At 38.1% G+C, this 15,808-nt stretch overlaps 1 protein-coding gene across 2 annotated transcripts in view; it reads right to left on the bottom strand.

Moving 5' to 3' along the window:
- Window positions 1-15,808, bottom strand: part of PRUNE2 (prune homolog 2 with BCH domain) — a gene marked incomplete at both ends in the record, with an annotated part of 143,577 nt that overhangs the window by 20,185 nt on the left and 107,584 nt on the right. For both annotated transcript variants that reach the window (XM_082497848.1, XM_082497849.1), the window contains 2 exons: window positions 4,512-4,712; window positions 5,597-5,676. In XM_082497848.1, coding sequence (XP_082353974.1) covers window positions 4,512-4,712; window positions 5,597-5,676 — 281 coding nt within the window. The remainder of the gene's footprint in view (window positions 1-4,511; window positions 4,713-5,596; window positions 5,677-15,808) is intronic.

The raw sequence follows: 15,808 nt of genomic DNA, 5'->3' as shown, positions 1-15,808 counted from the left end.
CTGGATACTCTTAGTTTCAGAAAAGCTGTGAAGTAATTAACAAAATCTACATTTCCATTGCACGTTGATAAGATGGCTCTTAACAACAAATGTAACTGCATTCCAGTTCTTCAAACTTAATGGCTGCTTACATAGAAAGTGACATGAAAAGTGATTCTCGCCACAGCTGGAATTACTTAATTTCCTTCTTTAGTTATTGTTACAACATACTGTTTTTTTCCTGGGAAAAAAAAAAAAAAATCCCTCTTTTGTACTATTAGTCTTGCTGAAGCATCTTTGCCTTCTGGCTGTGTGCATATTATTAATTTATCTTCATAGTAAAGATTCTATAGATTTTATGCATTACACATATTTGAAGTAAACAAATAAAATCAACTGTTCTTTTTAAAGTGTTATTCTGGCTCTGCAGTTGTAAGAGCAGAACTTGATCATGTAAGCAAGGTAACAGTAAACAAAGATATAGTGGCATACATAATGACATACATGTGTGTACATAAAAAGCTGATCAGACATCTTATTTGAAAATAGCAGAGAGATCTACAAAAGTTAGGAATAAACTAAAAGAAGCAATTTTAATTGACAAGAAGAAGTGAACACCACAACATTTCATAAAAGTCCTCAAACCTTTCTATGTATTGGTTTATCTTGGGATGACTCTTTAATGCTGTTTCTTGAACTACTCACACGAATGGAGGTAAAAATCCTTAAACCACACCAGTTTACCATAAGAATTAAACCAATTATCTTTATGAAATCAGAAATAAGATAGCACACTGTGTATATAACACATATATCTACACACAAAGAACCTACCAGCACACACACACATGTACTGACTATTAATTTGTAAAACTGACTTTGCATTAAAACCCATCAATAATTCCACCAAATTTGTTAGAAATATCAAGTTCCTCAAAACATAAAAAAAAAGCTTTCAGCTTTTGTTGAAAATATATATTAGGTTGAGCACACATTTGTTGTTACAGTAGGACTGATGTCTGAATTTCTACTGCCGCCCATCTTGTATTCTCTGTCCCTAACACAAAGTATCATTAGGGAATAATACTGATGGAAGATCCCCTTCTCTGAGGTAGATTCTCCCATGTGCAACAAAAGCTGAGTCAATCACCAATTCTTTTCTTTACCTAATTCCTGCCTGCTGGAATCTTGCAAGAAAGAAGTAATACTTCACCTCCTACCTCACTGTCTAACCAGCCAATGAGTTAAAAACATATTCAAGTAAAATTGTATTAATGGTGGAAACAGGGATGGAAGATCAAGAAATACATATGCGTGCATATATAATGTGACCACATAAGCCTTTTGTCCTTAGGAACTGTAATTAAAAGGAGTTTGAGCAGATCTAAGGCTGGGAAGAACAGACTGCAAAAGGTGATTTTTTTTTTTTCAAGTATACTATTTCAAATTGGTTTACCAGTTGCTTTTCAGTAGATTACACGTCATAGAACTGAAGCATGTATTCAAGGCTTCTCAGGGTACAATGCTCATAATGTTTAATAATATACTTAGCATTCAGTTTTGAAATATCACATATTCCGTGACATTGGGAACAAGCTTACAAAATGCATAACCCCGTTCCCTTCAAACCTAGATATCTTAACGCAATTTTGTATGATGTTAATCTTGTAAAGGTGCAATAAGGGAAGCAATATGAAAACTACATGCATGCAGTCAAGCTATGCAAACTTTGACAGGCCATCACAAGGCGGTCCATTCCTTTACAGATACACAGTCCCCATGGGACGTTGTTATGCAGCTTAGGTGCTTTCAGAATAGACAGATGGGATTATCAGAACATCCTAGGAAAACTGTCTGGTCAGCTGGTTCCTCAGAGGGTGGAAAAAGCACGGCTGAGGGAGAGAACTGGAGCTGGCAGAGCAGCTTCAGTGAAAAGAGGCTGGGCTAGGCAACTGCCAGACTGACGCTGAAATTGTATTCCGGGTTTGATAACTTTTTTTTTGTTGGTGAAACTGCAAATAATGAAAAGAGATCCTGATAAAACTTACAATGCTGGAGCTGGCCAAATGGATAATTTTTTTCCATAGAAATGGTACTGGATCACCTCCAACTGAAGAAGTGGCTATGCTTTACTGCGTGGTGTGTTGACTTTGCAGAGAAAGATGCACCAGTGTGAAATTCAGAAAGAAAATAAACATCTGCAGACAAAATAACAAACATTCTTCTACACTCCAAATTACCCTGATCTGGGGAGAGGCCTCCACCTATACGCACATACAGTTTTCAGAAATGCAATTTTTCTGTCATCTAATGTAATAATCAAAAAAAGCTTATTTCAGAAACAAGGGGAGGTTCTGAAAGAGAATCTTTAAATGCAAGGCATTGGTGACCAAAAAACCCAACCCTGTGAAACTGACGATCGACCAACCCCTAAACAAGTTAGGTGCTAGAGTAAAACAAGTACTTTAGTATTTCCACTCTCACTATTTTCTTGCACGTTGCAGTCGTGATGATTCTTCTTCATCTTCTTCATTCTTTTAACAAACGGGTTTCAATGTTTCTTGTATTGCAGAGCCACCACTTTTCCAGCAACGAAGTGGACCCTTTGATCATGACAACAGGCCTGCTTTTCTTAGTTGCCTTTTACAGTTCAAACAGACCTTCAGCAGTCTGAGTGTCACAAGCTAAAACTCACTGTTCTCTACAGTCTCAACAGTTATATCTTCTCAATAGTTGCTTCCCTGGGTTTGGCATCACAGTCTAGAAACACTGATCCGTGGGAGGTTACGAGTGCTGGTAACAGCAGAATGCATAGAGTGTCAGAAGTACAAAGATAACAAAGGCTATTTACCATGCAAATAAACCATTCTGCACTGGTTCTTATGCCTATACTCTTAGCTATCAGATTCATGTAGTATATAGCCTACCTATTTTATTGCCAGCCTATTTTGATTAAAAGTGTTTTTTTTTTCCTTTTCTACTCTCTATTGCTAGGTCATCTAACCAGAGGATGTTTTGCTGATTAAGTATGTCTAAAATCAAACTACACAACTGTAAAAATGTCACCAAAAACACAGGCATCTTGAGTTCTTCTTCACTTAGGAGTTCAGGGAAACTGGTCCAACTGTAGCAAATAAATGTAGAAAGCAACGACAAAAAAAAAGCTGGGGAGAAATGCTTGCCATAAATATAACTGCCACCAAAATCATTAGAGTTGAATTTATTTACTTGAGGGCTTAAAGGCAAAATCTGTTCCACTTCAGAGAGAGATTTTTGGTCTCACACAGTGGCCACAACATCCTAAAACTGCAAGCACACGCTGCTCTGTGTGTGAGAGAGTGTGTGTTTGTCTGTGTTAGTTTTAACCTTTGCTACAAAATATTCTAACCATCAAGCAACTCATCACTATGCTCTGCATCTACACATAAGGAAATCAGCCTTCTAATGAGAAGTGACATTAGAGACGCTCATGCATGATTGAGTACACAGTAATGCCTCTTTAGCAATATCACTTAAACTGATAAAATGGTTCTCATAGGCTCAAAAGAGCATACAATTTTTAAATTATAGTGACCTCACTAGCAATAGAGAATTCAAATGCAAGGGGAAATTCCGTTTAAATGGATCCATTTTTAAAGTTTCTTCCTGTTGTAGACTGTAAAATGGTCACACTCATTGTCCCCTCAAATAGCTTATGATCTTTATGTATTTACATTAGTGAATACAGTTCTTATATGGTTCTTAAGGTACTAGCAAGGAATGAGTGTTAACTCCTATTTCGTACATCATGAGGGTAAGTAAAGCAAGTAAGACAGTGCAAAACAATTTAACAGGAAGAGTGAAGTATCCATTGCACACTTCAGTGTGTATCTATACAGTGTACAACTCGCCCTGCTGAGAGACCATATTTAAATTGGTGGAATGAAGAATTCTCTTGTTCCATCACCTGAGCTAGCTTTATCATGCCGTGCACACACCTTCCATGTCTCAGCTTTCCATGGATATAAAAAGATTTTTCTCACTAACAAAGGAGCTCTCTCCACCACACTGTGTCTACTTCATTTATGCACTGCAAGCTCTTTGGTGCAGCTTATGTCAGCCAACGTATTTTGCACAAGGTTATATCCCGAAGTACTACTGATGTAACCGTAATCTAGAGCTGGACAGAGCTACACGAAGGTGCAGTTAAGCTGTAGTGCTTCTCTACAACAGACAGCAACTGCTTTCTGCTTCTCGGATCACTCTTTTCAGGCAAGCCCTATGGTACTGGACAAAGGCAGGACTTTGAATTTGATTCTCTCTAAGTAGCTCTTCTTATTTCATTTGGTCAGCTGTATTATTACTTTCAGCTCTCTGACTTTACACATGGGAAGAAAGGTTAAAATATAGCAGATAGTAAAAATATGCGGACTCCTAGCATTAATGTTCAAATGCTTTAACCATATTAATAGCCTGACAGACATGAGACTGATCATGTAAGCAGTAAAGAAAGAAACAGAGGTGAACTCCACATTTTCAATCCAGAACATTACCTTGTCCAGTGTATTCAAAAGAGTCTGCTTCATCAGGAGTGTCAAGGTCGTCTACATTGATGTCAATTTCATCTGGAGTATCCAAATTATCGTCAGAAAGCACAGACCCCTCACTCTGGTCCAAAGAGAGATTGATATTTGGAGCAGTGAGCTTTATCTTTCTGGGATGGGAACCGTTAAGATCAAGAGAATTGGGAGGTTCTGAAAAAAGAGAAAGAAAAAAATGAAATTTATCTCCTCCGTATACAAGTTGTCTCCCAGATACTTAAGAATCACCTTCAAACACACTGGGACAGATCAATTTTAGTAACACCAAGCCATTTAACACCATGTAACATAAAACACAAATATCAACATTAATGTTTAAAGAAATAAAACAAGCTTCTACAGTAATGGCAGATGTAGCTGTGAGCTCTTAAATTATACAAAATCCAGATGCACTTTTTTGCAATCCGCAGACAAAAATCAAGCCTTGGACATGCTCTGACTCACGATGTTTAAGAATTTAAAGAACAATATACAAATAATTTAAGTTATGAACCAAGACATTGCCAAATCCTGAAGAAATTAATATGAGTAAAAATATTTGTTTTCTTATGCAGTTGCTGCTATTTGAATGGTGCTGATTTGCAAGTAGCTATGTCTTTAGTTTTAACTATACAATATCTTATTCAATACAATAACAGAAATAAAAATACCTCTGAGTCTCTTAATCAGTCCTAAATAAAAGTAGTTCTCAACAAGACAAAAGCTAGGTATGGCTTTGCCCCTTGCCACTCACTGCACTGTGAGGCACATTTCAAACTGTTCAGTCTGAAGCATTCCAATCTAACTTAGTTCACTTAGACAGTAGTCAAATATAAGATTAATAGATACTATGTAAAATTCACAAGGACTAAACAAGTGATGACAACAATGCACAAGAGAAAATGGCACGCTATAATTATCATTTCTGAAGTGAAGAAGAAAATTGACTAAATAAGGTGAACTTAACACTTTTTAACACTGAACTGATTCTTTATCAGTGAATAATTAAACGTCAAGCATGTAAGATATAATTAAGAAAATGAGTAAGAGCTTCTCACCAGGTCTCATCTCTGTAGAACTGGGGCTTAATACACCCTCAGCAAAGGGGATGTCCATTCCCACATCCTCTTGTACCAACCTGAGAGGTAAAATACAAAGCAAAATCTTAAAGAGATGCAGAGGTTGACTTTGCTATCAACACAGCTCATGTGATCTGATATGGAACTGAAGTTTTCCTCAACATAGCCAGTTCAGAAGTCTGATCACAAATTGATGTAAGTGAGAAATGAACACAGCCGTTGTAATTCTAATGTGCAGTTCTTACCCCTTATTTGTGCATGTCCGTAACAGCCTTTGAAGACTATAGGTCACACACAGCCACTTTTACTTGGATCAAGACATAGCACTTAATAATAACAAGCTGGCAAACAGCAATGTTGCTCATTTTATACAAGTGAAGCTGGTCTTTTGTCATCTGGCAAACCAGACAAATGCTTGCAGGCAGCTTCAGCTACCCTTTGCAAACAGCACAGCACAGTTAAGAGCTCCATAACAGTATTTTCATTGCTGTACATACAGTTACTGTATAGCAAAAATGAGATCATGAGTGAGTTTTTTCATTCTTCGGATATTGTTTGTACTTTAGAGCAATTCTGATCCAAATCAGTCATTTTATAACACTGGAACAGTTGATGACCTGCATTGAATGAGTACAGGAAGCACAAAAGTGAGAACCAAAACTACATTACAGATTTTCAAAGACTAAAATATTGCAGAATACCCCAACTAGATTCCGTTTTTAGGAAGATACTGAGAAATTACATTTAATGTACCTACATAAGATGAGTAAAAGGCATTAAGTGGTGAAAATAATACCAAAGGTGTTTGAAAGTTTAAAGCAAATTGACTTGAACTGTTTCCATGTCTATTTCCTATTCAAGTATTTTACAAAATGCTTGCTGGGAGGATGGTTCAACTGCAGGCAGGAAACAACATTTTACATTTTCACGACACTCTTGACAGCTTCCCAACTATGTGCACTAAAAATGTATGACTCCACAAAAAGCTTCATTTATTTTATCAAAATAATTACACCATTTTTTCTATATTCCTGTCCCAAACTCTTTGTTTCTAAAAAATAATTTATTTTTTCTACAAAAGCTGAAGAACAGACAATTTGATTAACAGAGCTGTGATCAGAGTAAAGAAGGTAATTTTCCCTGCCACAGCATCAGCTAGCTCTGTTCTGAATGATTCAGCTGAACGGGTCCGAATAGGCCTGGCTTGTTGCTCCTGCAGTTTCTTCCTACCCTCACCTTCCCCATGAAGACTACCCTCATTATTTCACTGTGTGCAGACAAGACTCTTCTGGCCATCAGAGTACGAGTATAGTTTCTGAGCCTTCTTGTTAATTTCATATTGATTATATATAAATGTGTGTATGTAAGCCTGCCTGTAAGTGAGCCAATGGCTCCACTGTGCTTAAAGTCACGAAAGATCTTTACCTCGAGCCCCATACCATCAAATTCCCAATGCAGACAGGCAAGCTACTGAACTCCCACCTCTCCCATGAGCCCACAGAGAATACAGACAATATAAAGCTGGGGACAAACATATTTGTGCTGCTCAACTCATGACCAGGCCTCGTCTCTCAATAAGAACAGACACATATTAGTCTTGCTAATTTTACTAGATTTATCCCCACATACTGTAGAGTACATCTTTCACAAATACAGAGATTAACTGCTTAATGCTTTCTACAAAACACACCAATTCTGGAATATGTTTAATTACTGCCAAATAACACTTGAAATATTCTTTCTCTTTGGACACACAATAGAACAGTAAAGAAATTTGATCAAAATATCCAGCTCATGAATACAATGAATGGCACAAATTGTGATGTACCATTTCCCTTTCTTCTGCTCTGTAACATCATCTGTGTTCAGAAGCTGTACAGAAAACTGATACACAGAATATCAACACAATTTACTTAGAAAAATGTAAATAAGTCATTAGAGCCTTTGGCTTTTTTTTTTGGTGTCTATTCAATTCATAGTAAATTATGTGTAATGAAGTCTAATTTATTCATCTGAACTTAGCAGAGACAAATTTGAATTGTAATGAAGCGCTGTAAGTAACAGCCAGATAAGGTAGGAAACCATAGTGGTGGAAACAGCATGGGGAGAGGGTGAAAACTTCTAACCCATTTTAAATTCAGATTAAGATTTTATTTGGGGGTTTATTAACATTTCCAAATATAAAACTGTGAAAAGTTTTCAGATTAAAGCAGCTTGCAACTACTCAGATGATGACTTATGGATACTCAAGGGTATACAGTTTGGCTGGACAGAACAGGGTTTTGATACTAACATATAAATCATTCATTTATAAAATCTCTTAAAGCCTTATCGTGCCAAAAGACAATGCCTTACTGAACAAGCTTCAGAAATCACCACAGGAAATTATTTGAAAGGAAATGCTCTTCTTTCAGGTTGTGGGAAGAGTAACCTGCAGGAGGACAGTGAATTTTCAGGCTTTCTGTATTAAAAAGAGACAGTATTCTCTGCAGTAAGCCTGTAAAAATGTTTGAGCAGAATGTAGTATCATTTTAGAATCATAGAACCATAGAATTGTCTAGGTTGGAAGAGACCCTTGGGATCATCGAGTCCAACCATCTACCCTACTCTACAAAGTTCTCCCCTACACCATATCCCCCAACACCACATCTAAACGTCTCTTAAACACATCCAGGGATGGTGACTCAACCACCTCCCTGGGCAGTCTATTCCAATGCCCGACCATTTTCTCCTCTGTATGACAAGAGCACAAGTGAGTTTTATATACAGAAACAGTGACAATTATCATCTGAAAAAAAGCAATTTCCCACAAGTAATTAATTCAGAATTTTGAGAGTTGCCTAAAATTTTTGCAATGTCTGGGACAGAATTATCCTAAGTCATGACATTCCTAGGATTGCCTCAAGACTGCTTTTCTCCCTGTGGCATCTTTATCTTTTTTTAAAAAACGGCATATGTACTTGGAGCTGGCATTGATGCTTTCTCTAGATTTTTCTTAACATAAATTTCACATGTTTTCTTGCTTTCAGTGGGACCACTACAGCTGAGTTAAACAAGAATTTTATATTACAGTTATGTTTACAAGAATGGTACATTTCTAGGGGACTGAAAGATAAATGTGTTTCATATCCCTTTGTTCAAATTTCTACTGAAATACAGCTATCGCTACAGGCAAGAAACTCAAAAAATACCCCTTGCTTAGAGATTAACAAGTAAACAGCATCAGAACTTGACTGAGAATCTCTAACTTTATTTTGATGGCACGGCATTTTTAATGTCAATAATCCATATTGTTCATACAGGGATATTTGATTTGGGAAGCAAGAGTCTGTGTTCCTGAAAGACCTGGGCCAAGGCAGACAGTTAAAAATCAGTTCAAGGCCAGTTACCAAAAGCACTGCTGACACTTATCCATTGTCTTTCCAATCACATAAAAATGGTATCAACTTTCAAAAAATTTGTAGGTGAGATTGGAGTTTCTCTTTTTTATTTTTTTAAATTGCATCAGGTCCTCATTTACTGTCAAATAAACAGTCAACAGGCTCTTCAGAGAAGAGGGAGTCTGACTCTGGAGTTAGTCATATTTTTCCAGATCACTTGTGCTTTACCCAAACAGATTAAAGTTCCCTTGCCAGACATACATACTTTATGTTCAGTGAAAGTTTGTATTTTTTAAAAGCCGTAGTTAATATTTGTTCAGTCATAAATTAATAGGCAATACAGGTGTCTTTCAAATCTGGTGGGTTTAGAGAGCAAGTCACAGAGCATGATTTCTGTGATATTGTACCCCAACATATGGCTCCAGACTCCCCATCAGTGTGAGAACAAGCAAGATATGGACAAAGTTTATTTTCTACAGACATAGCTCCCCATTTTCTGACGGATTCTGAGAGCCTGCTATGTTGAACAGCTCAAAACCTTGGTGAGTAATTTCTGGCCGTGCACAAACAGATCTCAGCAGGAACCCTATTAACAGAAGATGGACTCTAGAAACTTAAATTAAGGAACTACCTCCTCTTCCTTTCCAACAGACTACTTCACATACTTCCAAAATTCCGGCTTACAAAATTCCTTGCCTTCCATACAGGTGCAACTGATGCAATGGATGATGTGGTATTTTTTTTTCTTTTTGATGAATGGTCCTTGTTGAAGAAGTAAATTAAGTTACTTTAGAAAGCTCCATTCTAATCAGGTATGATTTACTGGATTGATAAAAAAAAAAGGATCTTTCACTCGGAACAGAGGTCAAAGTCAAATAAGCTTTTTGTGTCATAAATAACTTCTTTTATGTGGTACACAGACCAGTCATTTAAGGATCAGCTGCACTGGGAATCAAGTTACTGCATATTTGCTTTGATAATTCAGGTCTACATACTTTTTCAGATGTAGCTCAAAAAAACCCTGTTTCTCAAAGGTGGATCAGAGACAGATACCAAATTTTTATGAAAGGAGGAGAGAAAGGCTGGAGGCTGAAATACTGTCCTTGCTCTTTCTTGGTTCAGACATTCTTACAGCTCAATAAATTAATAATCTTTAAATAATTCTTCGTGTCCTCTCAAATCAATATTTCTCAGAACAAAAGTTATCCTTCCTGACTTTTCTAGGTACAGCAGCATTCTGCTATTTTGGAAAGAGCAGCTCTGAATATTCACGGCAATATGTCATAATCCCTATGGGCTGCACTGCCTCGCCCTTGTGTCATATGTGATATATCACCAGTTTCCCAAGCTGCTCTGCAGCTATTACATATCAAGAAGTTAATTTCTTTCGTCTAAAACAAGTAATCTCTCCAATGGGTTGCTCTGAATGAACACCTACAACCTGCAAAGGAGAGCAACATTAACCCAAGGGTGACCATCACCTTTCTGAACCAAATCCCTCCACTCCAAGCCACAACTGGATTACCAACCAGACTTTACATTGTATATATACATTTTCTGGCTTCTGTATTCACCAATGCAAAAGTTTAATCTGCAGTGAAGCCCACAACTGCCAAACACTTTTCCTAGGTAAGTAAATCACGTTTCTTCAATGCTGTTCCCTCTATACACAGAAATACTTTTACACTCAAATTTTCACAAGATGTTGAAGGTTTTTATAAAGTTTCAAAGCATGATTAGTAAAAGGAATGAGATGGATGAAATCACCTCAGCTCATACTAATAGATGCTTGTTTTGGGAACTAAATGGGAGGAGGGGAGATGAAGTACAATGAAAAGGTTATTCAGAAACTAGACATCTGGCTTTTGTCATATTCTCAAATTCCACACATTACACAGGTACATCATGGTCTTGGATGAAGTAAAAGTCCTGCTTATAGCCCACCATCTCACTGGTTTGTGGTAAAAAACTGAGCTGTTTAGAAGAAGAATGCACGAACGGCGAAATTCTAGGTACAAAAACAAGGTAAGAGAACTCAAGTTCCTCCTGGAGTTGCTTTTGCAGAACACAGGCAGCACAAAGTACTTTTCCGTTGAACCCCTCCCACCCCCACCCTGTAACACCACCCTTACACGAGCACAGAGACCGGGAAAGGAGAAACGAGAGCTTGAGGGATTGGACGTGACAGTAGAGTATTTTCCTTGGAAGGTCTTATGAAGAAGTCCTTGGTGTCGGCCCAGTAACGCCTGTCCACTGGCTCTCAGCGTGGCTCCATCTGAAAGCACCCTTATGATTAGGCAGGGCGAGGTGTTCTGCCAAGCCACGGCCAGAGTACGCGGTACCTTGTGTAAGCCCATCTCTGGTCCTTCTGCTGCCAGAGGCAACCTACCGATGGCTCTAACGGCGGGTTGACTGCTCCACCTGGAGGATGCCTATCCTCTTCTAGACAAAACGAGAATGCTCTTCTGCATGCTCAGAAGCAATAAAAAGCCCCTGAAGTAGAGCGTAAGGCAAATCTTTAAGCACCTCACAAATGGGAATTTACATCAAGGAAGGGTTGACACAAAGTGTTTTCTTAATTGCTGTATTCCTCTTCAGTTCACAATTCTTTGCTACAGAAATTTAGATGAACTCAAAGCCAAAATATCTCACCAGACAGCTGACTTACAGGGGGTGTTTTGCCTTCATCCATCTCTGTAGCTACTCCAACATTCACCTCACCTCATATAAAAGAAGAGCAAAACCCATTCTGTTATCACAGTTAAACATCTGACACATCATTCCATTTTTAGAACAGAAACTGGTTTGATGTTTTGCATTTATATCTAAATAAAACATCTTTCTCTTCTTTCATATCTTATGTATGTGTGCCCCAAGCTTGTGGCTTGTAATCGCTGTTCCATTTCTGTTCAGAAGAAGCTACAGATTACAAGTTCGCAGATCCTTGCTACAATGGTATGTTTTAAAATAACAGCACGTATCTACTTTCTGAAACCATTAGTCTTTCTTGGAGCTCTCAGAAAAATACAAAAATATACTCATTCTGTCCTTTCTTTTAAGTACAGGATGATTCTTCTGGTTATAGACATCTCGGTTATAACTGAGATGTGTTATTTCAGAGACCTTTTATTAATGGACTAATAAAAAATCCTAATTTAATGTGCATGTGTTTGTGTTTTGATGTTTATCATCCATGTAAGAAATGTTCTACAAGCAAAGTCAGAGAACTGTTAGATATACTTCAATATCAACTGCATGTATAGCCAAAAGAAGATGCTATAGGAAGTAAAGCGTTAATATATAAAGTTGAAAAATAAAAACCGAAAAATATGAGCTTTATTCTGGAGAAAGTTTGATCAAAACACACAGAAAGAAACAGAAGAAGAAGCCAGGAACACTAGTCCCCAAAAAAACAACTGGACTGGGCACTAAGAGAAGAAGAAACCTATTAGCAAACGCACCCACTAAAAACACACCTCCAAATTGCTTCCTAAAGCTAGTCCTTTGCTACAAAACTTGCAGAAAATAAACAAAAATTTCTACAGTTGCTTATTCAGAGATAAAGGAGACTGCAGTGTGAATTTTTCCGGTTCAGCAGAATCAGTGATCCCTAAACTGTAGCAGAGTATGCAACAAATCAAAGTGACATACACTGTGCAGGGTTCAGTCAATATCAGTCACATATTATGCTTCAACTACATCCACTTACCAAGAAAATGAGCATATTGGAAGGAATTTACTCCAGGATATCTAAGACTAGAAAAAAGTCATTACTTTTACTCACAGCTGTATAATATAATCATACTGTATACAGGTGACTGGTAAAAGTGGATTAATTTTATAACCTCCCAAGAGCTGTGTTTAGCAACCATATGTTAGTCTACTAAATTAACTGTGTTTCTATTGCTATTTATTTGGTAGCTCTTAATCAAAAACTAGTTCAGGAAAAATCTACAGATTGATTGGGGATTTACGCATAGCATGAGACTTTTATTCCCATCTCTGGATGCAAACCAAACCCCCCAAAAAATTATCTGTGGTGCTTTGTTTGAGCCAAAAGCTTTATTAATCAAACATCTGTGCAAATGTTAACTAATCATTGTCATACCACTGCACGGTAAATAAACACATGCTGATATTTCCATTTTGCAGAAAAACATGTCACTTTCTCAGCAGCCACAGAATAAACCATTGCAAAATTAGTAGAAGTCATAACTTCCTCGTTTTTCACACTTCACTTTTCAGATTTAAAGCTTCTTTTGCTGATTATACTGCTACTGGATGTTTTCCATGTGCTGATTTTTTACTCCATTTTCAGTATCAAAGTTGGATGAGAAAGTTAGGCATGTCTGTAAGAAGTAATATTCTTACTGTAGGAAAATCCTATATTCTAGCCAGAAGATTTAAATTGTTTGCATTTCAGTATGTTAACCAAAAATATGTTAAAATGTTGCTTTGGGCCACTGAATAAATTTTTTAACCATTTTATCTGTTTACCTAGCCATCTTTTTCCTTGTTCCTCTTCTTAAATCTATACCATAAGCCTCAATTTTTTCCAGGTAGCCGCTCATACTAGGAAGCTCTCCTGTCTGCTCTTATCAGTTTAAGACTGTAAAAAAAAAAAATAAAGGCTGCTATTCTTAAGCACCCGCCACTGCTTTCACTGCTGCTAGGCAGCCACAGGCTGTCTGTCCTGACTCCTTGCCAGCTCCCTCCCTGTGTCAGAGCGCAAGAGAAGCAGGCAAAGTCAGGGAGGGATGCAGGGAGCCGTGGAGGCACGTATTTAAATAAATAGATGACTGATAATGGCATTCACTAGGCTGTTTTGGCAACCTCATGCATAAGCCCATGGATGAGGAAGGCTGATGGAAGGAATCCAAGGGCTCCAGGCTTCTTCAATTCTCTGTGACTTCCAGCCACATGGAATAAAAAGGCATTTCAATATAGAATGAGGGAAATTGGATTTAAGTCCCAAACCTACATGTCTGGTTGAAATGGGGTCTTAGGAACACAAGCCAGGCTGATGCTGCCTGCAGCAGGTCCCAGAGCCCCCTGAAGTCTCTTCCTAGAGGTCTGTCACCCGCAGGTCATAGGATGCAACAGGAAAGAGTGTAACCGAATGAACACCTATTTAATACCTTACCTTGTCCTTCCTGCATGCCCAAGCATTATTAATCATGCACCATTCAAACACTGCTCTAGAATCAGTCCTTTCTGGGGCTTTTCAGAGCTGCTAATCACTTGAGTATTGAGCATTTCCAAACATTATTTAACATACCTTGGACAACAGCTTTATGAGGTGAAGATAAGGAATTATTCACTGTTGCAGAAGAGAAACAGACAAATTAACTTTGAGAGTGTCCATTAATCATGAGTTCCTGATATGTGATGCCTAATAACCTTTGGCTTTTTCTCTGAATATGTAGTGTTTTATAACATCTTCTATATGCCATTACTGATCCTCATGACTAGCCGCCACTGAAAAAGACTGGTATAGTCAGACCCCAGTGGCTTCACTTTGGCATCCAGAAAAAGAAGAGATCAGACAGGGGTCAGAAGAGGAAGGACATGTGTGATTCAAGCAGCTGCAGACTCCTCGTGACCTGCCCCACACCACATAAAAACTCCATAGCATGGACACGGACAGGACATAATTCTTCAGGGCAGTGTTATCCGACTGTACCCATGAAATGGCACTGTATCCAACTATGCCTCTCACAGGGGAGTCCAGACCCTGCTAGGCATTTCCCAGTATTACCATTTTAATAACATTCTCTTACCCCAATATTTTGTGTGCAAAAGCAGGTAGAGAGTAACAAATTCTAAGGTTGAAATAACGTCACTTGACATCTATTGCTCTGCCTTGGCGTTGCATTGACATACCACCATATGGTCTTGCCCTCAGAGCAGGGGCTCTCCTCTGTTATATGCCTAGCTCAGTGCTGCTTAATCTTCACTGAGCCAGTGGAAAATTACTGGAATTAACAACACAGAGTTGGGGAGCTTGTGTGATGGGTGCTCCTCCATCAGTGTTGGAAGATCACAAGGTCTGGAGGTGACACTCTGTAGGTTCAGAGCAGTATTAGCACTTAGAAGGCTTGTTTAAACTTATCTGATCTCTCTGCTCTTAATAAACGTTGTTAATATTCTACAAATAACATCTAGATGATCTGTTAATCAACAGCCACTGTTGAACAAACACTACACATGCACTGTGACAAGGTAATGCCAGCAGAGAAAGTAGGAGTTAAATCAATCTGATGTAAAAGATCCTTAAATATAGCCTGATAACACATTTCGTTTGGAAATTGTACTTCAAAAAATTTATCAAAATGCCAGGCCTAATCACATATTAAGGACCTGATTCCCACCTTCCGCTTTCATTGAGCAATTAATTATTCCTTGAGAAAACCCAGGTTTAGTTTTTCTCGCTTTAAAACCAATTTTCCTTCCAGCATGTGTGGTTCACAGTGACCATTTTCCTGCCATACTGTGCTGTCAAAACCATTCATCAGAATACCTGCGGCTCCAAATGATGCAATTGGCACATGAACAGCACTTGAAAAAGCAGCATGTACCTTATACCCAGTGCAGCCATCTGCACTTTCGGGAAGTGTGCTGATGCTTTAAGAGTAGTTAACGGGGTAGAGGTTGCAGGATCAGAAGCAGAAAATCTTTAGGAAGTTTAACATTTTACACCCTACTGAGATTCTCCGGTGGGGCTGTGAGAACTCACCCTCCAACTATTATTACAGTCTGCACCTTATCGAGCACATTTGCTTCCAGGTGAAGACGTGCTAAAATGCCTTGG

The sequence above is a fragment of the Vanellus vanellus genome, assembly GCF_965231255.1.
Source record: "Vanellus vanellus genome assembly, chromosome: Z".
Lineage (NCBI taxonomy): Eukaryota > Metazoa > Chordata > Aves > Charadriiformes > Charadriidae > Vanellus > Vanellus vanellus.
Note: the sequence above shows the minus strand (reverse complement) of the source record. Positions and strands in the feature narration are given on the sequence as shown.